The following is a 26,545-nucleotide window of genomic DNA, read 5'->3' as shown; positions in this document are numbered from 1 at the left end:
CGGTGAGTTGGGGGCGGAACGGGCGAGGCAGCGTGCAAGCGAGAGATGGGGGGTGAAGCGCCGGCCGGTGAGTTGGGGGCGGAACGGGCGAGGCAGCGGGCAAGCGAGAGATGGGGGGGAAGCGCTGGCCGGTGAGTTGGGGGCGGAACGGGCGAGGCAGCGGGCAAGCGAGAGCGCCGGCCGGTGAGTTGGGGGCAGAACGGGCGAGGCAGCGTGCAAGCGAGAGATGGGGGGTGAAGCGCCGGCCGGTGAGTTGGGGGCGGAACGGGCGAGGCAGCGTGCAAGCGAGAGATGGGGGTGAAGCGCTGGCCGGTGAGTTGGGGGCGGAACGGGCGAGGCAGCGTGCAAGCGAGAGATGGGGGGTGAAGCGCCGGCCGGTGAGTTGGGGGCGGAACGGGCGAGGCAGCGGGCAAGCGAGAGCGCCGGCCGGTGAGTTGGGGGCGGAACGGGCGAGGCAGCGGGCAAGCGAGAGATGGGGGGGAAGCGCCGGCCGGTGAGTTGGGGGCGGAACGGGCGAGGCAGCGGGCAAGCGAGAGATGGGGGGTGAAGCGCCGGCCGGTGAGTTGGGGGCGGAACGGGCGAGGCAGCGGGCAAGCGAGAGATGGGGGGTGAAGCGCCGGCCGGTGAGTTGGGGGCGGAACGGGCGAGGCAGCGGGCAAGCGAGAGATGGGGGGAAGCGCTGGCCGGTGAGTTGGGGGCGGAACGGGCGAGGCAGCGGGCAAGCGAGAGATGGGGGTGAAGCGCCGGCCGGTGAGTTGGGGGCGGAACGGGCGAGGCAGCGGGCAAGCGAGAGCGCCGGCCGGTGAGTTGGGGGCGGAACGGGCGAGGCAGCGGGCAAGCGAGAGATGGGGGGGAAGCGCTGGCCGGTGAGTTGGGGGCGGAACGGGCGAGGCAGCGGGCAAGCGAGAGATGGGGGGGAAGCGCCGGCCGGTGAGTTGGGGGCGGAACGGGCGAGGCAGCGGGCAAGCGAGAGATGGGGGGGAAGCGCCGGCCGGTGAGTTGGGGGCGGAACGGGCGAGGCAGCGGGCAAGCGAGAGATGGGGGGTGAAGCGCCGGCCGGTGAGTTGGGGGCGGAACGGGCGAGGCAGCGGGCAAGCGAGAGATGGGGGGAAGCGCTGGCCGGTGAGTTGGGGGCGGAACGGGCGAGGCAGCGGGCAAGCGAGAGATGGGGGGTGAAGCGCCGGCCGGTGAGTTGGGGGCGGAACGGGCGAGGCAGCGGGCAAGCGAGAGATGGGGGGGGAAGCGCGGCGGCGGTGAGTTCGCGCCCTCCCGCCCTGCCTGCCCCCTGGCCGGTGCCTTCGCCCCGCAAGCCCCCCCGACTTGCCCGGAGGAAGCGGCGGCGGCGCGGCGCTGCGGGCCGGGAGGGGGGCGCGGCGGGGGCTGCCCCTCCTGCCGAGGAGCCGAGCCCGGCGGCGTGTGTGTGTGTGTGTGTGTGTGTGTGTGTGAGACCCGCAGGAATGGCTAGTTGCGTTTCTCTGTGTGTCAAGCCCCGTGGGCTCGACACACAGGAAGGGGGGGAATGCCGGAATGCCGCTTCCCTACCAGCCATTCCCGTGGGTCTGACACACACACGCACGCACGAGGGGGAGAAACAACGCTGGACTGCCGCCAGCTCTGCAAGGCTCTGCCGCTCCCTTCTCTCAGCAGCCTGTTCCGAACGAAGGGACAGGTTTTTTTTTGTTGACTGGAGTATAAGCCGAAGTGGAGTTTTTCAGCCCAAAAAGTGGGTTGAAAAATTCGGCTTATACTCAAGTATATACGGTACCTAATTGGCAAATCCCAAAGTCAGAATTTCATTTTTTCTGTCTTGAGCACAAAAATCTAGAAAAATTATTCCTTTATTATATCTAAGTGCAATTCAATCAGCAATAGGATATTGCAAGAACAAACACTGAAAATGTGATCATTGCATTTCTTGAGATTCGGACAAAGGCATAGTCACACCAGGAACTCTGCATGAATGACCGCAGTGTTCATGTATGTTGCAGTTAATTCCTGTAAGTGCAGATCATGAACAAAATGGATTTCTCACTGATCCTTGTGGGAAATTTTTAGCATTATGAAACTTGTCTATCTTGTTGAATTCACTAAGTTTTTACTAACCTTAAATTTTTCATTTGGGATTCAAAGAGCCATATAAATCTAGGCATGGCCTGCCAAAACAAATGATAAGATGAGCATTAAACTCAGAATTTAGCGCTGAAAAATAGTATCTATTATTATTAATCAATAGTTAGCAGGGATACAATTAAGGATAAATCTCAGTAAAATAGTCAAAGACAGGAATAGGTTTTATACAGGTAGTTCTTGACTTATGACCACCATTGAGCCCAAAATTTCTGTTGCTAAGTGAGACATTTAAATGCATTTTGCCCCATTTTACGACCTTGCTTGCCACAGTTGCTAAGTGAATCAGTGCAGATGTTACACTAACAACACAGATGTAAGGTGAATCTGGCTTCCCCCTTGACTTTGCTTGTCAGGAAGTCACACAAGGTGATTGCATGACCCCAGGACACTGCAACTATCATAAATGTGAGCTAGTTGCTAAGCATCCAAATTTTGATCACGTGACAATGGGGATGCTGCAATAGTCATAAGTGTGAAAAACAGTCATTAGTCACTTTTATAAGTGAACTGTTGTAAGTTGAGGATTACCTGTCGTCTGTTAAATGAGTTACCTTAATAAACTGAATCCATTACCATCTTTTTAGTTGCTGTAATGTATTTATCAGAAGCTGTGCTGGCTATTAGCTTGCCTAGCTTCAAAAAGGACTGTTCCTCATAATGGAAATAATGGGGATCGGTGCTATCAGCCTGTGGTGATAGCATGAATTCCTCTGAAGGCCATCTCTTGGGAGATTAGTGGACTTTCTTGTGCAATTGGTTAACTATTGTAAGAACGGACTGCTGAACTAGGCCAGGGTTAGGCCAGGGTCTGATGCAGCAGGACGCTGCTTATATTCTTACGTTGGTAATACTATTTTATTTGAATTCAACTTTTCCTAATATCTTTCCTGGGGTCTTTTTAGGATTCCACAAGAAGGATACTACAAAATGAATGATCTTGCTATCAAAAGAATAACAAATGAAATTATCAAATCACCTGAAGATAAACGAGAATATCGTGGATTAGAACTGGCAAATGGCATCAAAGCAGTGCTTATCAGTGATCCCACTACAGACAAATCTTCAGCTACACTTGATGTACACATAGGTATTTAATCAAATACTTCGGTTTAGTTTTGGTCTTGGTTTTATATTATATGATAAAACAGGGTTAGAATCATTTATTTACATAACTTAAGTAGAGTTGTAAATTTGCTTGGAAATTTTACTAACATTGTTCCCAAGAATCAGTAGTTCAAATTAGAATTGATTTAGTCAGATTTGTATGTTTACTTGGCATAACTGAAGATTTTCATGTTATTTTAGAAACTTACAGATAGCAAAGGACCAGTAAGAAATTATATAAAAAAGATAAATATTCATAGGTTACAAGAAATAAAAAAGCAAGCAAGAAGAAAGTAAAAGTAATAGAAATGGTAATGTAACAATAGTAGTAGATTCAGCATTTTCTAATAGTGTTTACTATGGTATAGAATTTTGCTTATATTTTTCAAAAAATCTTGCACAGAATAAAGTAACCTCATACTAAGCTAATAGCAACTTTTCTAAATATTTTCCTTTTATTTTTATGTAAAATTAATTCTTGATTGACTCATGAAGTTTATTTAACCTATCTTTTTTCTTTGCAGTTTTATATTTATTTTTTATTTAATTCCATTTATATCCCGCCCTTCTCCAAAAACTCAGGGCGGCTTTCAAGCTTAGCAGTAGCCTTCATTCTATGTATATGCCTGCTTATTAGGGCTTTCATACACCCCCCATAATGCTTGCATTATACCTTCACCTTTGATTTCTTAATAGTATATATTACTATAACTTCAGTGGAGATTTATCTGGAAGAATAGCCTGAGGAAATTGTGTAGAAGCTCATATATATTTTAGTATGACTTAGCTACAGAATAAATAAATCTACTTAATTGATTTTATATGTTGATCTTTTTTTGAAGTAAATAAAGTTTCCTATACCGCATTGATTTAATTACAACTCTCCCATTTTAAAAAATTAATCTATTTGTAGAAGTTGGGCATGTTTCTTTAATAAAACTTTAAAATTTATAATGGCTTGTTGTATTTTTTTCTCTCCACAAGGATCATTATCTGATCCCATTAATATTCCTGGATTAAGCCATTTTTGTGAACATATGCTATTTTTGGGAACTAAAAAATTCCCAAAAGAAAATGAATACAGCCAATTTCTCAGTGAACATGGAGGGAGTTCAAATGCTTTTACCAGTGGAGAACACACCAACTACTATTTTGATGTCTCACACGAACACTTAGAAGGTGCTCTTGACAGGTAAGCATATCATAATTATTCGGTAAGTATATTGTTAACCGTTGTGCGATTTTTACTGGAATAAAAGTTCTACTTAATATACTGTGTACTTCTAGCATAATCATTATTAGACCAGTTGAGATTTTAAGTGAATATATTATAATTCCTTTTCTTGCAACCTGGAAAATATTGAATTTTGCGAATGAAGGAAAATATATGTATCCCAGGATAATGTTGCAGGATCCAATCTAAGTTGTAACCAAAGGTATATTCTTCCAAGCTTTTGTGAAAGAGGGACCTCGCTGGTACACAAAAGGGACTGGCTTTTCGTGGTGGCGCAGCTGGGCCCATCTTTCACACAGGCCCTTTTTTGAATGTTACCCAGATTCTTCTTTCATTAAATGTATGCTGGAATCCTCCGTGTGGGTTGCAAATTGCCCATCCATTCTAACCTAACTTAAAATTTTTAAATTGATAATAATTTGCGCTCCATAAAGTGAATTACAATGGAACAATTACCGGTACTTGAGAGTCATTCTGTGATTTTTAGCTGCAGTGGTCCAAATGGGCAAATTAATAGAGACACGAGCAGAGGTACCAAGATGAAGGATGAATGAAAGTTATCTATCCTGAACTAAAAAATAAAGTCATGTTGTATACTCCCATACTTGTTATTTTAAACTTTAAAAATGTTATTGTATTTCAGTACATTAATTTGGAAAATATGGAACTTCCTTTGTATAGGTTTGCCCAATTTTTCTTGTGCCCTCTCTTTGATGAAAGCTGCAAAGATAGAGAAGTGAATGCTGTTGATTCTGAGCATGAGAAGAATTTAATGAATGATTCATGGAGACTATTTCAACTAGAAAAGGCTACTGGAAATCCTAATCATCCATTTAGCAAATTTGGCACAGGTAATTAAGAAAGTAATTTTACATTATTTGTCTCTTACGCTATAAGGATATGATTTCTCATCTTTCTAAGCATTCAGTTATCATGCAAATAAAGATATATGGCATAGGTAGGTTGTGGAATCTTATTGATGTTGCAGCCTTTAGAATTATGGTAATTAAATTTCCTTGATTCAGCATAGAGCTAGAAGGGACCTTGGAGGTCTTCTAGTCCAACCCCCTGCTCAAGCAAGAGACCCTATAACATTTCAGACAAATGGCTGTCCAGTCTTTTCTTAAAAACCTCCAGTGATGAAGCATTCACAACTTGTGAAAGCAAGCTGTTCCACTAGTATATTGTTTTCATGGTTAGGAAGTTTCTCCTTAATTCCAGGTTGCTTCTCTCCTTGATTACTTTCCATCCATTGTTTCTTGTTTTGCTTTCTGGTGCTGGATAATAAATTGACTGCTTCTTTGTGGCAGTCTCTCAAATTCTGGAATATTGCTATCATATGACCCCTTGTCTTTCATTTCTTTAGACTAGCCATACCAAATTTCTGCAATCATTCTTCATATGTTTCAGTATCCAGGCCTTTAATCATTTTAGTTGCCCTTCTCTGCACTTTTTCCAAAGTCTCAACGTCTTTTTTGTAATTTGATGACCAGGCGTAGTCTTCCTTATAAAGTGGTACTAACTACAACACGTGATTCTGATTCTGTGCCTCTGTTTGTACAACCAGGGATTGTATTAGCTTTTTTGGCTGCTACTGCACACTGCTGGTTCATATTTAATTTATTGTCCACTAGGACTCTAAAGTCCCTCTCACAGTTACTGCTTGAGCCAGGTTTCACCTAATTTGTACTTGTACCTTTGTTTTTTTTCTGCCTAAGTAAAAACCTTAAACTTCATTTTGTTGGATAGGGCCCATTTTTCAAATCTGTCAAGATCTTTTTGAATCCTGAGCTTGTCTTCTGGGGTGTTTACTATTCCTGCCAGCTTAGTGTCATCTGCAAATTTGATGCATTCCCCTTCTATTCCCTCATCTAAGTGTCATTTATGAAGATATTGAAGAGTACTGGGCCTAAGATGGAACCTTGTGGTACCCGACTGTTTCCTTCCCTCCATGTAGATATAGCACCATTAAGGACTACTCGTTCAGTACAGTTTGTCAGCCAGTTATAAATCCATCTGGTGATGATGCTGTCTATCCCACATTTTTCTAGCTTACCAAGAAGTAGTTTGTCAAATGCCTTACTTTGCCAAATGCCTTACTGAAGTCTTAAGTATGCTATGACCACAGCATTTTGCTGGTCTACTAATTTAGTCACTTTGTCAAAGAATGAAATAAGATTGGTTTGGCATGATCTGTTTTTAACAAATCCATGCTGACTATATTCATCAAGGTCAGACGGGTATTCTCTTACCATTTTCTTGCTGATTCATTGACAATGGAAGTAAGAAAAAAAAGGAAGGGAATGAGAAATGGAAGAAATATCTAGCTATAAATAATTGTGATAACATACTTACAGTAAGTGACATTCATCTATTCATCAGCATTATTTATTATACCAAGACAAGCTAAAGCATCAAAATCAAAGGATCTAAACCTATAGGTTTTATGATATGCATCCTCTCATCATGACTTAGGTGTGAAGATTCTAGTGGGAGTAAGTGCTTCACAGATAACTAAACATTTAGGAATTCATAAATTCATAAATTACTAACTTAAGATGAACCTGAAAACAAACTGGCAATCAGTGTAGTGACCCAAATACTAGTGTGATGTGATAACATTAGGATTCCCACTAACAAGTAGGCAACTGCATTCTGTACCAGATGCTGTTTCCAGATGGTCTTTGACTAGAGGCCCATCTATTACCATAGCTAAACATGAGGTGAGGAGGACATGAGTGACTTGCCTAGTGCTTGTTCCAATAATAGATTTAATTGGGACCTCAGCCAAAATTAAGTAAAGGGGATTCCACATGCTCTTTTGGTAGGAGCTGTTAATTTAGGAGTTATGGATGAGCTCCTGGAGAGTATGGCTCCCTTCTAGGCTTAAGGTTGGGATTGTCTTGGGAGTCAAGAAAGTCTGAATCAACTGCCACTGTATCCTCCTTGGGTTAAATCATCCTGTTTTTCCACATCCAGCCCTTGTAATCTTCAGAACTAGGTTAGGAATTGCACTGCACTCATTCAGTGTTATTGGCTAAAAGTTCATTTTTGTTGTGTATGCTATTTAGAAAACCCTTTTAAATTGTTTTTATTTTTTTCTTAATATTTGCATTTTTGAAAGCAAAGCAAAGCTAAATACCTGTACTGCAGGGTCATTATATTGTTATTATAATGGTAGCCTGTAATCAGTGTGTGTGTGTGTAGGCTTGATGAGTTATGTTTAATAACTGTTCTTAATTATATTCATACTTGGATATAATTACAACAGTTCATAAACCAAGTGAATTGTTTTATATTTCTGTGTTCTTCTTATTTTGTTTCATTGTTTCTTGTCTTAACTTTACCATTATTATAGTGTATCATCTTGGAGTGATGGGTTTATTTTGTATAACAGTAATGTTTAAGATAACATGTTGGAAATAGACATTCTAGCTTTGGTTTCTCTTTTTTCACTGCCAGAAAAAAGAAAATGACTGTGAAATATTACAAAGTTTCACATTTTGTCTTGACAGTACAAGTTTTCAAACTAAATTCTAGAAATTATTCTCCCTACATTAATGAAGAAGAATATTAAAACTTCATTGCTCAAAAAGAAGTTAGTGAGTTGCAAGGATAGCCGACCACAATTCATTCCCCAGCCATCCTTCTCCAGTCATTGAGCACTGCCTTCCAATTCATCCTGGGTTGTTGGGCTGCCTGCCCCAATCAGAAGGGACCTTCCCATGGAAGACCATAAGAAGCTGGACTTTTTCATTTTACATTCATCAATTGAATACTACAATGTTAAAGATTCTTAAGTGAAGATTTTTCCCTGACAGACTGCATTGACATTGGCAACAGTTCTGCCGGTTTACCCTTCTGATCTAGCAGGCAGAAATAAAAATAGAAACTTTAGTGTTTTCAGGATTTTTCCTTCTCACCGTACATTGCAGACAAAGCAAAGTATGGTTAGGCTGGATCCAGATAAATGGTGAGAGAATGGATCCAGATAAATACTTCTAAAGCTGACTTCATTTCCAGTGGGTTGCAGCGCAGGAGACAAACAGGTCATGGCAGCAGTGAAAAAGAGCCCTTAGTGCCCACTATTCCTTGGCCAAGAGATTACAATGCATTGGATTGGGAAGGAAGTTCGTTTAATTGGCTTAAGAAAAGACTGATTCATAATAACAAAGTTTTCTTAAGATATTCCCAAATCTGGAAATTTGGGGAGCTCTGTCCAATATTTTAAAGTTATGTGCCTTTGTCCAGGCGGCCCTATTTCTTTTAAGTTGTGGTTTTTTAAAAAAACAAATAGCCTAAACCATTCAGAGGGTTCTTGGAGTCAGGCAGCATCAATAAATACTGAAATTTACCAGATTATAGATTTAAATTTTCTCAAGACATTAGGATCACAAAGCATAGCTTGTTCTCAATTTTTGGTGAATATTTAACAATAGGTTCACAGTTCATACACCCTGAGAAATATACTTAATAAACTAGGGTTTGCCTGAGTAAAAGGGAAACATTAGTCAATTTCTTCTTTTTTGCTTCAAGAAACCATGATTTTTTGAATCAGGCTGATTGACATGATAAGTGCATAATACTTTTACTTCCATCTGGGTTTGAGGATGCTAATTAATGACCTCTACAGGTAATGTAGAGATCACTGCAAGACCTCTATTATTTTCTCTTGGTTGAAAAGTTCAGTTCTACATTTCGAGTTACAATTTCCCCCCCCCATTCATATTGTATAAATTTAATGTACCTAACAGAAGCTCCACAATCTTATGAAAAACACGGATAGGAGCTCCATGCCTATTGACCAGGAGATACCCAGGAGTTTTTCCCAACCTCATTGGATGATCTGATGAAAAATATACTCATCAGCTTCTCAGATGATTGTACAGTTTATGAGAATAAATGTCTCATTCCCTGCTGTAACTTTTTTTCTCTTAACATCTCCTTTATATTTACTCTTGCTTTGTAGGGAACAAGTACACTTTGGAAACTAAGCCAAACCAAGAAGGAGTAGATGTAAGGCAAGAGCTTTTGAAGTTTCACTCCACTTACTATTCATCAAATTTAATGGCTGTTTGTGTTTTAGGACGGGGTAAGAATGGCAAGCGTTGTGAGAATTATTTTGAAATATTTAAATGTTGTTAATAATTTATGTAATAATAAATCATTTAGGAAATTAAACACAAGGCAAGCTTCATATTCAAGAGTAAAATAAAAATCACATTCCTGGTTATAACACATAAAAATATTAGAACACAGATGCAAAGCACTCAGTATTATTTTGCAGATTTATTCTTGCCTTCTGTAGCTATTAGCATCACTGCTCTTTAAGTTCATGTCACCACCGTTTTTTAAAAAAAATCATTTTTAGAGTATGATTATAAACCATGTTTCATTGTATTGTTTCAATATAACAATGTTTATATGATTAAGATTATTAACATTGTATTATTTAGGTGGCTTAAAGTATTGAAAAGAGGGAAAGGAAAGAAACAGTTCTGTCAATATTAAGTAAAATTTAGGATGTTAACATTCTAACCGTAAAACTATTCGATTTTTCATCTGAATATATTAAAATATATATTAATATATTAATAAAGAGCCACTGCACTCACATCAAAGTATCAATAATGTCATAATAGTTTTAATCTTAAACTAATTAGTGTTAAAATTTCTATTGTATTGCTCTAGTTTAGATATAGATTAATAAAAGGTAAAAGATAGGCAAATCAAATTTAATAAAGATAAAATACCTGAATATTATAATAACTACTACCACCACCACCACTACTACTACTATTACTATTGGTTTCTAATTTGCACCATTTTATACATTTGTTAATCTTTGTGATATTTGTAGACTTTCAGACCCCCTTAAAAATGAAACTATACATGGTTATGTTCACCATGCTGTGTAGTGTGTTTGATGTATGGGAACCATTTTTATTTAAATTTAGTTAAACTTGTATTGTGTAAGTGTAATGTTAGTTTTGCGATTGCTGTGCACAGTCCTAGGTTTGCAATCAGATGTTGTCAGGATTGTGTCCTTCTTCCAGTGTTGAGCAAAATATATTCTTGGTTTTGTAAATATATATAACATTATGATATTTCTATTTCTTGTAATTTCTAACATTTATTACTATCTGATTTGTCTATATTTGTTGACGTAGTTGTATACCACCTATAAAACATTTTGTAAAAAATTTTTTGAAAGTTATAATTTGGTGTAAATTTTATATATTTAGTTCATAATTCTTCCTATGGTTGCATTGTAATAGTTTCTTTAAAGTTTGTCATCCATTTTGTCATACATTATTTTCTTTGTTCTGTCTCTGTATCATATTAACAGTTTGTATATATACCCTTAATAGGTGGTCTTGATATTATATGAGCATTTAAAATATTGTGGGCTTTTTTCCTGAATTTCCCTCCTTCCTTCTTGAGATCTGATTTTATTTATATTATGCAGTGTAAAATAAACTGATTGAATTCTGGATACAGAATTTCTGCAATAAGAAATATGTATTCTTAAGTTTTTAGATGTGTGATTAAAAGATAGGGCTCCTAGAGCTCCTTGACAAGAGAGGTTAAGAAGTCTATAAATGATCTTATTTTCTATATTTTTTCCAATAAGAAATCTTCTAATGTATAAGAGTTACATTATCAGGATTCCCAATAGGTTAGAATTCTGGAAATTAAAATCCAACAGACTTTAAGGGCCTGGAGTAAGTGATTCTGCTGTTAATTATTCATTTTTTCTTTTCTTTTTTGCAGAATCTTTAGACGAGCTAACCAATCTGGTGGTGAAGTTATTTTCTGAAGTAAAGAATAAAAATGTTCCAATACCGGAATTCCCTGAGCACCCCTTCCAAGAAGAACATCTCCGAGTGGGTTTGAAACTTTCAAGATTACTGTCAAGCAATAACATTCGATGTTAGCAGTTTGTTAAACAGTAGATGGAACAAGATAGTATTCAGTATTCTCTGAAAATCATAAGTGGAGATTGTTATATACAGGTTTAACCATCTATTTCTTGAAATTATAGGAACTGTTCCTTAAGTTGATAGCTTTAACCTTTAACTTACAAGAATAACAAATTTTAAATAAGGCTTTCCTGTTTTCTTTTTTTTTAAAATTTTACAGCAACTTTACAAGGTGGTACCTATTAAAGATTTTAGAAATCTGTATGTCACATTTCCAATACCAGATCTTCAGAAGTACTACAAATCAAATCCTGGCCACTATCTTGGTCACCTTATTGGGCATGAAGGTCCAGGAAGTCTTTTATCAGAACTGAAAGCTAAAGGTAAGATAATTCAAAGTTAGCTGGCATGCTACTTGCATTCAGCTTGTTTACTAAGACTTGTGGAAATGCTTCTGCAGAGTGCCTTCATGATCTAAGCACATTTTATTTATTTTGCCCTTGGGTAGGGTCTATGATTTTAGTAGTGTTAACAGATATCTAGAAGTATTAAAAGAAGAGACTAGGACCCACCAAAAAAGCTTCCAAAAGATCACCTGTATCTTTCTGCTTGATATTCTTGGTCCACAAATAAGCAATTTCTGTGCTTAATATATCTGACCGACTGTCATAATATTAAATTTGTGTCCACTCTCAAAAATGGGTTAATCAAGCCTGATGCAATCCATCTTCTGACAGCACTTCCTTGAGAAATGTTATTGATGGTTATGGAATAATCAAATTCCTCAGCAAGTATTCTTATGCTCGTCTTGATTTGCTCCAGACTTCCATTAATTGTGGCCCAATTATTAGAGGCATCCTCTATATCAACAGACTCCTGCAGAACCATTTAGATGGTTCTTGCTCCCTCAGTAGGACTTTGCTGGCCAGAAAACAAACTCAAGAAGCGAAAGGTTCTTCCTGCAACATGGGGTTGATATTTCTAAAAGAAAAGGCAGAGGTACTTCAATCTTCCATCATTAACACTTTGATTTTCCCACTATTACCATATTTGTCTCCCTAGTCTGTTTTTGATTTTACTTTTGCTAATACTAAGCACCCTGGCTTTTTCAAAATATGCCTATAGCTAAAACCATGGTGTTGCTGGCTTTCCTTTTCATTTCTTTCTGGAATCCAGATATGGCAGATGACTCTGCAGAGGTCTCTATTAGAAGAAAATTTTACATATACCAGTTAATTCACATGGCAAAGATTTGCAGCTTCAGTAGACTTGTTCAACTGGTGACCAGATTCATCTATGTAGTCTATGCCAGTGCTTATGTGTCAGTGGCTGAACCTTGCTGTTTTCTTTAACTGAAGACAGTTCTGAATTCTCAATGGAATTCAGGTTAAATTAGGATCTCAGAGTCATGTAATTCTGATAAACATACCTAATATTGAATGCAGTGAGACAAAGTCCTTCTATCATTCTGCACTTTTTCTGCATTGTAGTTCAACAATCTTGGTTAGGGGGCAGTCAGCCTTTTTTCTAAGAAGGTATTAATGTTCCTTTTCCCATCTTCTTTTTTTTAAAAAATCCCATTTATATCCTGCCCTTCTCCGAAGACTCAGGGCGGCTTACAATCTAAAGCACAAATCAATGTGCTTAGCAATAGCCTTCATTCTATGTATATGCCTGCTTATTAGGGCTTTCGCGCCCCCCACCCCAAAGCGGCATTTTACAAAGTCATCTTATTGCCCCCAACAATCTGGGTCCTCATTTTACCTACCTCGGAAGGATGGAAGGATCTAGCAGTAACATCTTTACGATGGCCTGCAGATTGAAGAACACTGATCAAATATATGGCTAGTTGCAGTTTTGCCTCCGTCATCAGTGGCATCACACTTAACACCATGCTTAGCAGGACTCTTTCAGGAACTTTCTAATGTCCTTCAATTCTGGAAGTGAGGCCAATTTAAATCTGGCTGATTTAGTTATGAAAATGTATTGGAAGAACCTAATAGAATTAGAATAAGGGGTGTCAAACTCAATTTCATTGAGGGCCGCATCAGCATTGCGGTTGCCCTCAGGGGGCCGGGTGGGTGTGGCCAGGGTGGGTGTGGCCTACTGGGTGGGCATGGCTAGAGTGCATATGGCCTACTGAGTGGGCGTGGCCAGCTCTACATTGTTTGCATCAAGGGTGCCTATGGGGGCCTGGGCAGGAGTGAGACAGATCTGAGGGTTTCTGGCAGAAGGAGGGTCTCTGGGCCAGGGCCAAGGCAGTGGGGGCCGTTCCCTCACTGTTTCCAGGATGGCTTCGCGGGCCACATGAAACCACTTCGCGGGCCGGATCTGGCCCCCGGGCCTTGTGTTTGACATGTCTGATCAAGAGGAAAAAAAGGACTAAAATGGATTTTAAGCTTATGAAAGAACTGTCAAAACATATATAGCACCTATTGGTAATATTATCACTTTTTAAACTGATAATATCTGATAATATTGTTGACTTTATTTTTATAAGGAGAACAATTTAAATTTTTTTTAAGGAGCTTCTAAATCATCCATATCTAGGAACTCTGCATGCTTCTACAATTTAAAAATAGAAAAATCAATTCTCCATAGGTAAGATCTGCCAAGACTGAAAAAAATGCCTGCAAAATTAAATGATTTAGAAGGGACCAGGATTAGACAAGTTGAACCAGAAATGTATGAATGCCATGATAACCTTGGTTCCCAAGGGTAAAGTAAGACCATCATATTTCTGGGGAATTTGCCATATCAGTTGTCTTGGACTTCTAACTGTAATGAAGGCACCTTATATTTTTGAGTTTATCCTTTAGTGCCATGTCATACAAGCCATATTTGACATTATAGCATGTTATCATACATAACAATGTGTGTACGTGTTCATGCCATTCATTTTTCACCTCTTGGATATCTGTGTCGAAATTGAGAATTTCTTCTCAACTGTGAAATACTGCGTAGCTTCTGACAATACACTGGCAAATATTCTTAATGACAAGTAACCATACAAGCATATGCTTGCCTTGTGGTCATTCACAACTCCTTTGCCCATTGGAGAACCTCTTCCATTGATATATTTCCACATCATGCAATATTTTCTGCTGTTAAGTCTGCAACAGGCCATGCCATAATTTAGCCTTTGATAATGTCTACTATGTAACTGGAACCAATTTATTTGCTTTCACCCACTCTACTTTTAACCAAGATATCTCAGATGCATGCCTTCTAGTAACCTGGCAGCCTGAACAGCCATAGATTTCCATCCTCTTTCATCTGATTTTGCTTTCCACAATGGCAGGATTTAGAAACCCAGCACTATGAATTGCTATATTACCAATTTTTCCTATACCTCACAATTTGATTTCTTCAGTTCATATTTTTTCAGTAGAGATGATAAAATTAGAAGCCATTCAGCTATACTGTAGGTATTCATTTTTTCAGCTTTTGCTTTTGCCATAACTGGCTGTTTTGTACATTTTGCAGATGTTGCTGTCTCTTCATTCTTAGCAACTTAGAATTTTCTTCTGTAAAATAACTTTTTTTTGGCACAAAACAGTAGACACCATTCCATGTTTTCTTATCCAATGTTGAATTATTTCCTGAATGGTTTTGACAACATAACCCGCTACTATGGAATATATTTCCTTCAAAGCACAGAAGTATTCAAACCATTTGCAACATAGATCTTCAGTTATTTATTTTTAAACAATGTTCCTAGTTAGTAACTGTTATTTGTTCCTGTGCATGCGCATGTGTGCACACCCGCGCGCGCGCACACACACACACACACACACACACACACACACGTCTGTGAATCCCTGGTTGCAGGGCTGTGTTTTCCTAGGTAACAGAGGAAAGCCAACATTTTGTCTTAAAGTGTATTCAGAAGGATTTTTTGGTTTAAAACTTTCTTGGTTGGAGAAGATTCCCAATTAAACTTTTGTGTAGATATAGGAAAAATATGGAAATCCACAGATGGTTGTTCAAAAAACAAAACAAAACAAAAGGTATTGGTAAATAAGCTGTTCTTGCTCACTGTTAAGAATTGATTCTTGGAGCCTTATGTTGGATGAAGTCATTCTTTACTGTGTTATAAGACACAATTATATATATAATTTCATCTATATCAGATGAAAAATTACAAACAAATCAGTTGTAAAATTGTATGCATCTATGCAGTGATTGTTATTGCATACCACACAACCTAGTACATGTGTAACATAGCTAAATGACTATATCTAGAGAAAACAGTTGTGTATTTTTAAAAATGGCAAAAGGTAGAAAAAGAAGGATAAAGTATTTTGTAATATTTTGATTTAAAGTAATCCACAAAGTTTCATGAAAGCAATTGGTTATTATTTTGAAAATGGCAGTGGTTCAAAAAATAAATGAACAGGTGAAGCTTGACCCAGTTCAGGCAAATGCTGAATCCCAAGAACACGCTAGAAGACCATTAAACTAATTGCAGTAGCACTTAGCCTTATATACCATTCCACAGTGCTTTACAGCACTCTGAGCAGTTTACAAATGTTAGCTTATTTCCCCCAGCAATTGACCCCAAGTGGTTGATGCTTCTGCTTCAAATTAAGAGAAAAGTTTGTCAAAATTTATGTGGCAAAATTTCTACACCTTGATTCCCTCTAGTTTTCTTCTGATATAATAGTAGAAGATTAAATACACAATATAGAGCTTCCTGAATTACACTACAACCAAGTTGATTTCTTCCGTTTTCACCTTTTACCTTCTTGTTTTTCTTAAACAAGTTTTTATTTGTAAAAGAGTTTAAAACATTTTGAAGTATATTCAATCAAATTTCTGTTTGTCTAAATGTGATGGACATTTTAACTCTGTGTATGCCAAAGGCATATTGTACATAATATATTTTAAAAACTAACAAGTGTCTCAGTGTTCATGTTTGGATTTGTCTTGTCTTGATTTCAAAACATATGTTTCATATTCAAAATCGGCTGATTTGTCTTCATAGAAGTGTTATTGCGACAAAATTTCTGGAAATTCATTACCTCTAATGGTCCCATTTTATTGGTTCCATTTATAATATTCTGTCATAATGTGTGAAAGTTGTTAACCAAAAATACATATATTGTCAGTGTTTGCTTAAAAATAATATAACTTTTAAAAATGTAAGCAATATTGTATATTATATGCTTTTATCATAGGCTGGGTAAGCACACTAGTTGGTGGCCAGAAAGAAGGTGCTCGAGGCTTCATGTTTTTTATCATTAATGTTGATCTTACAGAAGAAGGACTGTGTAAGTGGATCCCTTCAATCATTTTGCTTTGCTAGGGCTTAAATATCATTTAAATATCACTTCTCTTATAAGACCTTTTATATATCCCACTGGGAAAAATATTCTGTAGTGTAGTAAAATGTAAACATTTAATTGACTTTAATCACATGGAGTTTCATAGAAACAGATAGTCCTTTCCTTACAACCATTTGTTCAGTCACTGTTCAAAGTTGATGACAGCAGTGAAAAAAGTGACATGACTGGTTTTCACACTCACAACTGGTGCAGCATCCCTATGGTCACATAATCAAAATTTGGGTGCTTGGCAACTGGCATGTATTTATGACAGTTGCACTGTCCCATTTGTAACCTTCCCAGATGGCTTCCAACAAGCAAAATCAGTGGGGGAAACCAGATTCACTTAATGACTGCAACATTCACTTAACAACTGCAGTGATTTGCTTAACAACTATGGCAAATAGGCCATAAAATGGGACAAAATTCACTTAACAACTCTGTACCTTAACAAAGGAAATTTGGGGCTCAATTGTGGTCATAGGTTGAGGACTACCTTTACTATAACAAGAAGGATTTTCTTATTTTTCAGAAAGCTGCTAACAGTTCTGTGTGCTTTTTCCTGATCTTGCAAATGTGATAATTCCTCATATTTTAAATCAGCAGTATCCAAACTTGGCAATCTTAAGATTTCTGGACCTCAACTCCAAGAATGATCCAGCAATTCCAAGAATGACCCAGTTAGCCATTCAATTTTGGGAATTGGAAGTCCACAAGTCTTAAAGTTGCCAAGATTGGACACCCCTGTTCTAAATACTGCTGGCAGTTAGAAAGAAAAACAGCTCCTGATAATCAAATTGGTTTGAAAACTATATGAAGCTTTGCATGCATGCATATACTCTGCACACCTTCTTTCCCTTCCTGAGCTTGTGCTACACTACAGCACCCTCCCCCAGTTCACGCATAAACTACACCAGGCCTCCCCAGGTCCCCCCAATCCCATTGCCTCGCTGCTGTCCTCCTTACCTGGACTCTCTCCACTTCCAGATCTGCACATCTGAGGTTATGGGAACTACTAGGATTGCTATCACTAAGTGATGCAATCGTGTGATATTGCACTTTCCAAATGCATTGTCTTAGGACGGAAGAGTTTGGTCCTAGTTGTGGTTGTAAGTCATGGATTGCCTGTATAGTAACAACATCGTACGGGAGTTGTAATCCTAGAACTTTTGTGACACTTTTGCTTTCGCCTAACAAAACTAAAAATCCTGTGTTTTTTTTCTTGTATAGTACATGTGGAAGATATTATTTTCCATATGTTTCAATATATTCAAAAGCTACGGACAGAAGGACCTCAAGAATGGGTTTTTCAGGAATGTAAGGTAAGATATCTTTACCAGATTATTTTCTATTAGCTTAAGGAGCATGATAAAAATCTTATCATTTTAAAAACAGGATTGAACAGGCACCTTAAACATTTTAGTTTGGTATTTCATGATATTGAATCTTAGAAAACCTGTCATGAATAAAATATTAAGCAAGTAGCATCAAAATCTACAAGGGCTATTCAAAGGGGGTTTTTTTTAGTTCCCAAGGAGGTGAACTGATATGTCACGTCCAGTACTAAAGCTTTTTAAAGCTAAAACATTAACCCAAATATTCTACACAGCTCAGGTGGCCTGTATATGAAGAAAAAGGCCCCTAGAGACAATACAGACTATGTTTTTTTAAGGTTTTTGCTTGTGGCACCATGAAGTTATCCCCAAGATAGTATCAGGCTTGAATCTGGAATGCCCAAAATTGAACCGGAGCATGGAGAGTATTGGTGGCATAGTTGTTAAAGATTAGGTTTTTTTCCCTACAGTGTTGCTACAGCTAGTCTTTATTAACAGTTACGCTTCACTGTGAACAAAACCAATAGAGCAAAAATTTAAGAACATCTGGAGTGCCTCTAGATTCGTTGCAAATTCAGACAATGCTCAGAGCAAAAAACCTGGTAATAACAAAAATTGAATGACATTGAGTGTCATTCCAAACTGAATTCCCTCTCTTGAGCCCTGGAAGCCACCCAGACATAGGGTCCTGGGAATCTGCAAGTGTCTTCCTCTCTCTTGAGAAGGGCCTTTTCAGGGCCAGCAGCAACCACCTCCCATCCACATTGTTATTTGTCAGCAATGCCAACTTTCCTGTCTCAGCACTTTTGGCTGGTGATTCCAGGGAAATTGGATCAATCTAACATGTCCTTTACTACTGCAACCATTACAGGTAGTCCTCAACAGCAGTTCATTAAGTGACCGTTCAAAGTTAAACGGCACTGAAAAAAGTGAGTGATGGCCATTTTTCATACTTACAACCTTTGTAGCATCCCCATGATCATGTGATCAAAATTCAGATGCTTGGCAACTGGTTCATACTTACGACCATTGCTATGTCCCAAGGTCATCTGATCACCTTTTGTAACCTTTTGACAAGCGAAGTCAATGGGAAAGGCCGGATTCACTTACCCCGGTTACTAACTTATCAATTGCAACGATTCACTTAACAACTGTGGTAAGAAAATTCATAAGATGGGGCAAAACTCACTTAACAAATGTTTCACTTAACAGAAATTTTGGACTCAGTTGTGGTCATAAATCAAGGACTACCTGTATAAGGATCTTCCATAGGGCATTAGAGTTTCCCCTTTTATTAAATTTCCCTGGTAGAACAGATGGATTGTATGCCATCTTTTTAGCCTCAAATCTTGAAGCCACTAACTGATAACTGCATTTATTGTGGCAGCAGTAGTTAACATCAAACTATATGTTGTCCAAGAATACTCTGTCAATAAGGATTGTCAGAGATCTGGCCAGGGATCATAGCCAGGAGAAAAAAAGGGAATTACTATATTATTATCTCATACTCAAAAATGCTCATATACCGAGAGAAAGAATTTGTTTGTGAAAAACTGAACTCAGTAAGAATAACCCATGCAAATTTATAGTAAAACTTAACTGAATTCAGTGGTGGTTACCCATACATTAGTTTGGATATTCCTGTAAAGATAGTCTTAATGAGTGAACCTCCCATATATAGAAATAACTATTTTGAAATAATAGTAGTATTTTATATTAATAGTATTTTATATAAGTACTTTAGGTAACTTTTGTATTAATAAACTAATGCAGCCTGCTCCAAACTAGATGCCTTCCAGATGTTTGGATTTAAGATCCAAGAATTTTTAGCTATGGCCATAGTTCTTGGAAGTGTCCAGAATTGTGAAAGACAAAAATAATAATGAAATAACATTTTTCAAGAAAATGGTATTTATATAAATATACATATAGTTTATCAAACTGCTAATGATCCTATTTTAATTTTGAAAAATAGGACTTTTTTAGATGATTCAGAGAATTGGCTATATGTATTTATTTCAGCTTTAAAATAACTTGCACTTCAAACCTCATATTAATTTATCATTATTACTGGGAAAATGTTTTCTTTGCATCCCTATAATGTAAAGAATTATATTTTTTTATTATGCTCTGTAGAAATTCATAATAATGTAAGAAGTCATCCAGTTCCATTCCTGTGATTAATTCTGAACATCAGAAATCAAACTAAATTTATGTTTAAGAAGAATTTTCTGTGATTTAATATATTAATCTGTATCTGCAAGAGTATTTTATCTTATTTTCTTTCTTTTGTTAGGATCTAAATGCTGTAGCATTCAGATTTAAAGACAAAGAAAAACCAAGAGGTTATACATCAAAACTTGCAGGGATGATTCATGTAAGTTGCATCTTGTACTATAGAGCTATTTATGTTAGTATATAGCTTAGACTATTCACTATTGTATTTAATATTGTATCATTTCTTAACATTTCTGGGACTTTTGAGAAAAAGTTACTGGTAACAATGGCACTTGTAAGCACAGCTCTGCTTTTGTACCTGAAGCAGACAGAGGTTGCTAAGATTGGCAGCAGGAGAGACGATAGGGCTGCCTGTTACTTTGGATGCTTATCCATCTTTCTGCAGGATTCAGGGCTCCAATAATAAAAGCAGGATCAATGACTGCCTGGAGTGTTGTATTTGGGTTCTCTGAGTGTATACTTTAAAGTTGAGGTGAGAGAGAGAGAGGAAGAGACAGTGGCAATACCTGGTACTTCACAAGACTTGAACCCTCTCTTTGTTCAGATAAATGCATAACTAAATTAGGATTGCTATTAGAAAGAGTGGTAGTTGTTGATGGCACAGTGACCAATTTCTTCATGCAGAAAGGTCATGAAATAAGATTGAGAGAACTGGCTCGCTTGTTGTTGAACAATTTTGCAACATTCCTTTTCCAATTAGAGGTGATTTGATTATACGTTTACCTGCTTACTAAGTTAAATTAAGTTGCATAGTGTTAACTGAGAAGTGAAATATTTGTTGCTTAAACAGGTCGATGTTAAAAGGTTTCATTTTTTCATTGTTCTTTGCATTATGTATTGGGTTTTACATTATTTTAGTACTCTCAAGGTGAGTCTAATGCCTGAACGTCTAGAGCAGTACCACCTGTGGTACTTTGCCACATGGCAGGTGATACGCGACCGTCCTAGAGAAGTGTAGCGGGGGAGGGGAATGAGTGTAAGGGAGCCAAGCCTGAGGGAGAGGCAGCTGCAGCTGCAGAACTGTCTGGGCTCAGCAGAAGTCAAGACTATATTAGAATCATGTCCACTTTTGTTTTTAAATTAAAAGGTAAAGGTTCCCCCGCACACGCGTGCTAGTCGTTTCCGACTCTAGGGGTCGATGCTCATCTCTGTTTCAAAGCCGAAGAGCCAGCGCTTGTCCGAGGACGTCTCCGTGGTCATGTAGCCGGCATGACTAGACACCAAAGGCGCACGGAACGCTGTTACCTTCCCACCGTAGTGGTCCCTATTTTTCTACTTGCATTTTTACGTGCTTTCGAACTGCTAGGTTGGCAGAAGCTGGGACGAGTAACAGGCGCTCACTCTGTTACGCGGCACTCGGGATTCGACCCGCCAAACTGCCGACCTTCTGATTGACAAGCTCAGCGTCCTAACCCACTGAGCCACATTTAATAATAATGTACATTTAATAATAATGTACATTTAATAAAATTTTCTTTAAAAAAAGACTATTAGAATGGATGTTTTTCCTTCTGATCTAAATGGCGCCAATTCCTTGTTGAACTGCTTTTGAGCACTTTTAAAATCCTTTTCAGTCTAAACTAAAAGTGTAACACTTTATTTTAGTACTATCCTATTGAAGAAGTTCTTGCTGCTGAATATTTACTTGAAGAATTTAGGCCAGATTTAATAGAAATGGTATTGGACAAACTGAAACCTGAAAATGTCCGGTAAGATGCATTGCCATATTCTGATGTATTACTCTGATTTATAAATGGTACATTGTGATGCTTATTGAAAGATAAAAATTGTATTTCATTGCCAAATAACAAAGATTTAGCAAATAGATTCTAAAGTAGTTTCTGAAGTTTTCCTCATTTTAGAATGTCTTTAGATGTCTTTGTAAAGACATTGCCTGGAGTAATAAATTAGCAACATTCAGTAGTAATTGTTATATTGTAATGAGAATTATCTGCTCTTTAGAAGGCCAGATCCTGAGGTTGAAACTCAAATACTTTGGCCACATGATGAGAAGGAAAGACTCACTGGAGAAGAGCCTAATGCTGGGAAAGGTTGAGGGCAATAGAAGAAGGGGACGACAGACAATGAGGTGGCTGGATGGAGTCCCTGAAGCAGTAGGCGTGAGCTTAAATGGACTCCAGAAGATGGTAGAGGACAGGAAGGCCTGGAGGAACATTGTCCATAGGGTCGCGATGGGTCGGACACGACTTCGCAACTAACAACAACAATGAGAATTATGTGTTTTTCAAATGTGATTTTAGGAAGGGATTGTCATTCAGCTTTACTAATAGGGCTGTACGATGCTTCTAAAACATTAGTGACCACAAGTGCAGTGCCTGTCAACTGGCAAGAACTCCTGGAAGCAGACATAACTGCTTTAATAAATTGCCTACAGGTGCTGCATTTCCACTCCTGCAGGCTCTGAAGCACCTTTTCCGAACTGAATCCAAAACATTACTTTGCCTTTCTAAATAAATTCATCACTGTTTGTGCATTTATGGAGAGGTAATTCAACCTAGTAGTTATGGCACTGGACTAGGGAGCGAGGGCGATCGGAATGCTAGTCTTAGCTGAGGCGTGGAAGCCAACTAGCTCACTCTTGGCCATAGAGAAGAGGCAAAAGCAAACCATATCCAAAAACATTGCCAAAAAAACTGCACAGACTTATCTAGGTAGCCAGCAGGAGTCAAAACTGACAAAGGCATACCTCCCACCTTCCGCATAGTACAAATTGCTTTCCCTGTTAGGTATGATTGGGAGGTGTGTCTGAATAAACCCTGAGAAGACTCAAAATAAGCAGCACCTGCCACCCTCTTTTATGAATCTGCTTTCTTGTTTCTGTTATTTTTATTTATTTTTTTATTTATTTATTTTAATTCCATTTATATCTTACAAGCTTAGCAGTAGCCTTCATTCTATGTATATGCCTGCTTATTAGGGCTTTCACACACACCCCAAACGGCATTATTACAAAGTCAGCTTAATTGCCCCCAACAATCTGGGTCCTCAATTTTACCTACCTCGGAAGGATGGAAGGCTGAGTCAACCTTGAGCCTGGCGGGATGCGAACCTGCACTAATTGCAGGCAGCTGGTGTTATGATTAGTGTTTGCCTGCCAAGTCCTAACCGGAGAATATAATTGGAAGTCAGTCAGTCTCTCTCTCTCTCTCTCTCTCTCTCTCTCTCTCTCTCTCTCTCTCTCTCTCTCTCTCTCTCTCTCTCTCTCTCTCTCTCTCTCTCTCTCTGTGTATGTGTGTGTGTGTGTGTGTGTGTGTGTGTGTGTGTGTGTGAATTTCTTGATTTGGAAAGAAAGAGCTTTGCTTTTAAGTAGGAAAAGAAAAAGTAGAACTCAGCAGGAAAAAGAGAAATTATAACTCATTCTCTTGCATTCATTTATTCACTGATGTATCTGATGTTACTTCAGCTCAGGATGGTGTACATAGTGTTCCTTTCTTCTATTTTTCCTCACAAGAACAAATCTTGAGGTAGATTGGGTTGGAACAGAGCCCCAAAGTTACCCCATGAGCAGTTGTTCAATTTAGTATTTGTTTAATTCTGGACATTATTTTACGATTTAATTTCTATTTAATGTTTTGTCCATCCAAGTGTCTTATATTTTTCCAATTTCTAACTATTTGTCTCTGAAATGCAGAACAGTGTTGATGGTAAATAATTTCTCTTGCATGTAATGTGCTGCAAAGTTACTGCTCTTGATAATTGCCGTTTTATTTTAACTGGAAAAGAAAAATAGAATCTCCTTATAAACAGAAGGGCCTCATTTTACTTGGTGAGATACTTACTTACTAAAATAGTTTGGAATATGGCAGAGAGAGATTCTACTATGGCTGTCCTGAAACTCTTTTTTCAAGTATTTATTTAAAATGAATGGAAAGTGAATTGAATCTTGAATGTTACATAAGCTTATATCAACTGAGAATAAAATTCAGAAATCATCCTTTAATTTAAGCTAACTTCCAGATAGTTTTAGGGGCAGGAAGGGATCTTATATAGAGTTGGAAGTATTTTCAGAGGCCCTCTACTCCAATCCCCTCCTTGGTGCAGTTTTTTTGTCTTAGTCTTCTCTCTTTTACATGAATTCTAATAGTGTTCCTCTTAGCAGATTTTAATCTAAGAAAGTAGAATGTCAGGCTATAGTTACTGCTTAGGGATTTTATTCTGTTTTTACAATTCAGTTCAGATATGAAATTATGAATTGTTTTTCCTTTTAGTTGACAAAAAAGCTGGAAGTCTCTACTAAATGCTCTAGAACAGGGCTTTTCAACCAGTGGTACGGGTACCACCTGTGGTACATTGGCACCTGGCAGGTGGAACGTGACCATCCTAGAAAAGTGGTAGCGGGGGAGGGGAATGAGCTGAACCAGTGGCAGCACCGCACAAGCCTGAGCGAGAGACTGCTGGAGCTGCAGGGCTGCCAGGGCTCAGCGGAAGTGCCAGGATCCAGCTGGAGCTCAGCGCTGATCCCGGCACGTCTGCTGAGCCCAGAAGAAGCACCAATCAGCTAGAATGTTGCAGCATCTTTAAGGACTTGTGATTTACATTCAGATGCTTGGCAACTGATTCATATTTATGACGGTCACAGTGTCCCAGTATCATGTGAAGTGACCAAAACCTGCTGCAACAATGGAAACCTTGGACAGGAGGAAGAGCGCTGCCGGGCGGGCAGGCAGGTGTCTTGCTTGGCTGTGGCTTGGGGGGCACTTTTTTCAGTGCTGTTGTAACTTCGAATAGTCACCAAGTGAACTGTTGTAAGTCGAGGACTACCTGTACTTCATCACTTTTTGGGGGGAGGGGGTTTGGTGATCATGTTTTTGGCACCTTGCTAGGCGACTGGTGGTACTCGTATCTTGCCATATCCTAAAAGTGGTACAGTGGGTGAAAAGGTTGAAAAGCCCTGCTCTAGAACAGGGGTGTCAAACTCGCAACGTCACGTGATGTGTCAAGACATATCGTGACTTTTTTTCCATTGCCGGCAATGCGGTGGGCGCGGTTTCAGCATGACACATCCGGCAGTTAGACACCCCTGCTTTAGAACAGTGATTCTTATACTGGGAGTTATTACCCCCAAGAAGTAATTTGGGTATATCTGGGGTTATTAGAGCAAATTGTAATAACTTATTTGTGGGTCAACGATCCAATATACTGTTGTATAAAACAACAGAGTGGGTTTTTTGTGAGGGCAATGATATGTCTGAAACAGTTGGGTCAAACACTGTATGAGCCACTGTTCTATTATAATTAAATTTGCTCACTCAAATATCAGAGTAGTAATATAACAATAAGAATTCACATAATTCTTTTAATATAAATATGAGCAGACCATATTTCTACAGGAATATTAAAGTATCCTAATGTAAATTTCATTGTGATAAAGCAGAATTATTTGTTTCGAAGATAGAGAATTTTGATCAGGTATAGTTACATATATTTTTATTTTGTTCTTAGGGTTGCAATTGTCTCCAAGACATTTGAAGGAAAAACTGATAAAAAAGAACGGTGGTATGGAACTCAGTACAAGCAAGAAAATATTTCTGATGAAGTCATTAAGGTATTCTAAGTGCACTGATAGCATCTTTTTCATGGTAACAGGCCCAAATATGCGTTTAAAAAAATACTTGCGCTGCTGCAAAGGAAACTATTTTGAATATGAATATTAGCTATCATTCATATATGTGCAGTGCATAATTTAAAGTTTTTCTCAATCACCTTTATCTAGTTTTATTGCATTATGTCAATCTTGTTGATCTGTATATTTATTTGTGTTTCTTTCCTTTCTTTAAAAATTAGACATTTGCAATATAAAAATTATTTATTTTCTTGAACTGGTCTATCAAAAAATCTTACTTGCTTATTTTGATCTTACGTATTGCAGTGCAAAGAACTGAAAGTACTTGGCTTTAATAAATGTTCCTGAGTAGATGTTTAGAAGTGAAATGGGTGACTGGCTGAATTCAATTGCTCTTCTCCAATCATAAAAGTCTGTTTTATGATTTTATTAAAGAAAAATATTTACATGCAAATCTAGCTGCTGGTCTAAGAGGAAACTCATGCACAAACCCATCCTAGAGCCAGTTTGGTTTAGTGTTTAAGGCACCAGGATAGAAAGCAGGAGACTTGAGTTCAAGTCCTACCTTAGCTATGAAAGCCAACTGGATGACTTTGGGCCTGTAACTTTCAGTCCAATCAATCTCACAGGATTGTTCTTGTAGGGAAAATAGGAGGATGAAGCTGTTTTGG

General features: G+C 38.6%; 1 protein-coding gene across 3 annotated transcripts in view; it reads left to right on the top strand.

The window, feature by feature from the left end:
* The window catches only part of IDE (insulin degrading enzyme), an 80,697-nt gene that overhangs the window by 20,091 nt on the left and 34,061 nt on the right, over positions 1-26,545 (top strand). For 2 of the 3 annotated variants that reach the window (XM_083363216.1, XM_083363217.1), the window contains exons 2-12: positions 3,033-3,217; positions 4,219-4,426; positions 5,150-5,319; positions 9,438-9,560; positions 11,243-11,355; positions 11,612-11,774; positions 16,572-16,664; positions 17,949-18,040; positions 20,349-20,429; positions 21,896-21,999; positions 25,754-25,856. In XM_083363216.1, coding sequence (XP_083219342.1) covers positions 3,033-3,217; positions 4,219-4,426; positions 5,150-5,319; positions 9,438-9,560; positions 11,243-11,355; positions 11,612-11,774; positions 16,572-16,664; positions 17,949-18,040; positions 20,349-20,429; positions 21,896-21,999; positions 25,754-25,856 — 1,435 coding nt within the window. Of the gene's footprint in view, positions 1-3,032; positions 3,218-4,218; positions 4,427-5,149; positions 5,320-9,437; positions 9,561-11,242; positions 11,356-11,611; positions 11,775-16,571; positions 16,665-17,948; positions 18,041-20,348; positions 20,430-21,895; positions 22,000-25,753; positions 25,857-26,545 lie in introns of those variants that run through there. The other variant, XM_083363218.1, reaches the window with a different exon arrangement.

The sequence above is a fragment of the Vipera ursinii genome, assembly GCF_947247035.1.
Source record: "Vipera ursinii genome assembly, chromosome: 5".
NCBI lineage: Eukaryota > Metazoa > Chordata > Lepidosauria > Squamata > Viperidae > Vipera > Vipera ursinii.
The sequence above is the reverse complement of the archived record's forward strand: the minus strand, read 5'-3'. Positions and strand labels throughout refer to the sequence as shown.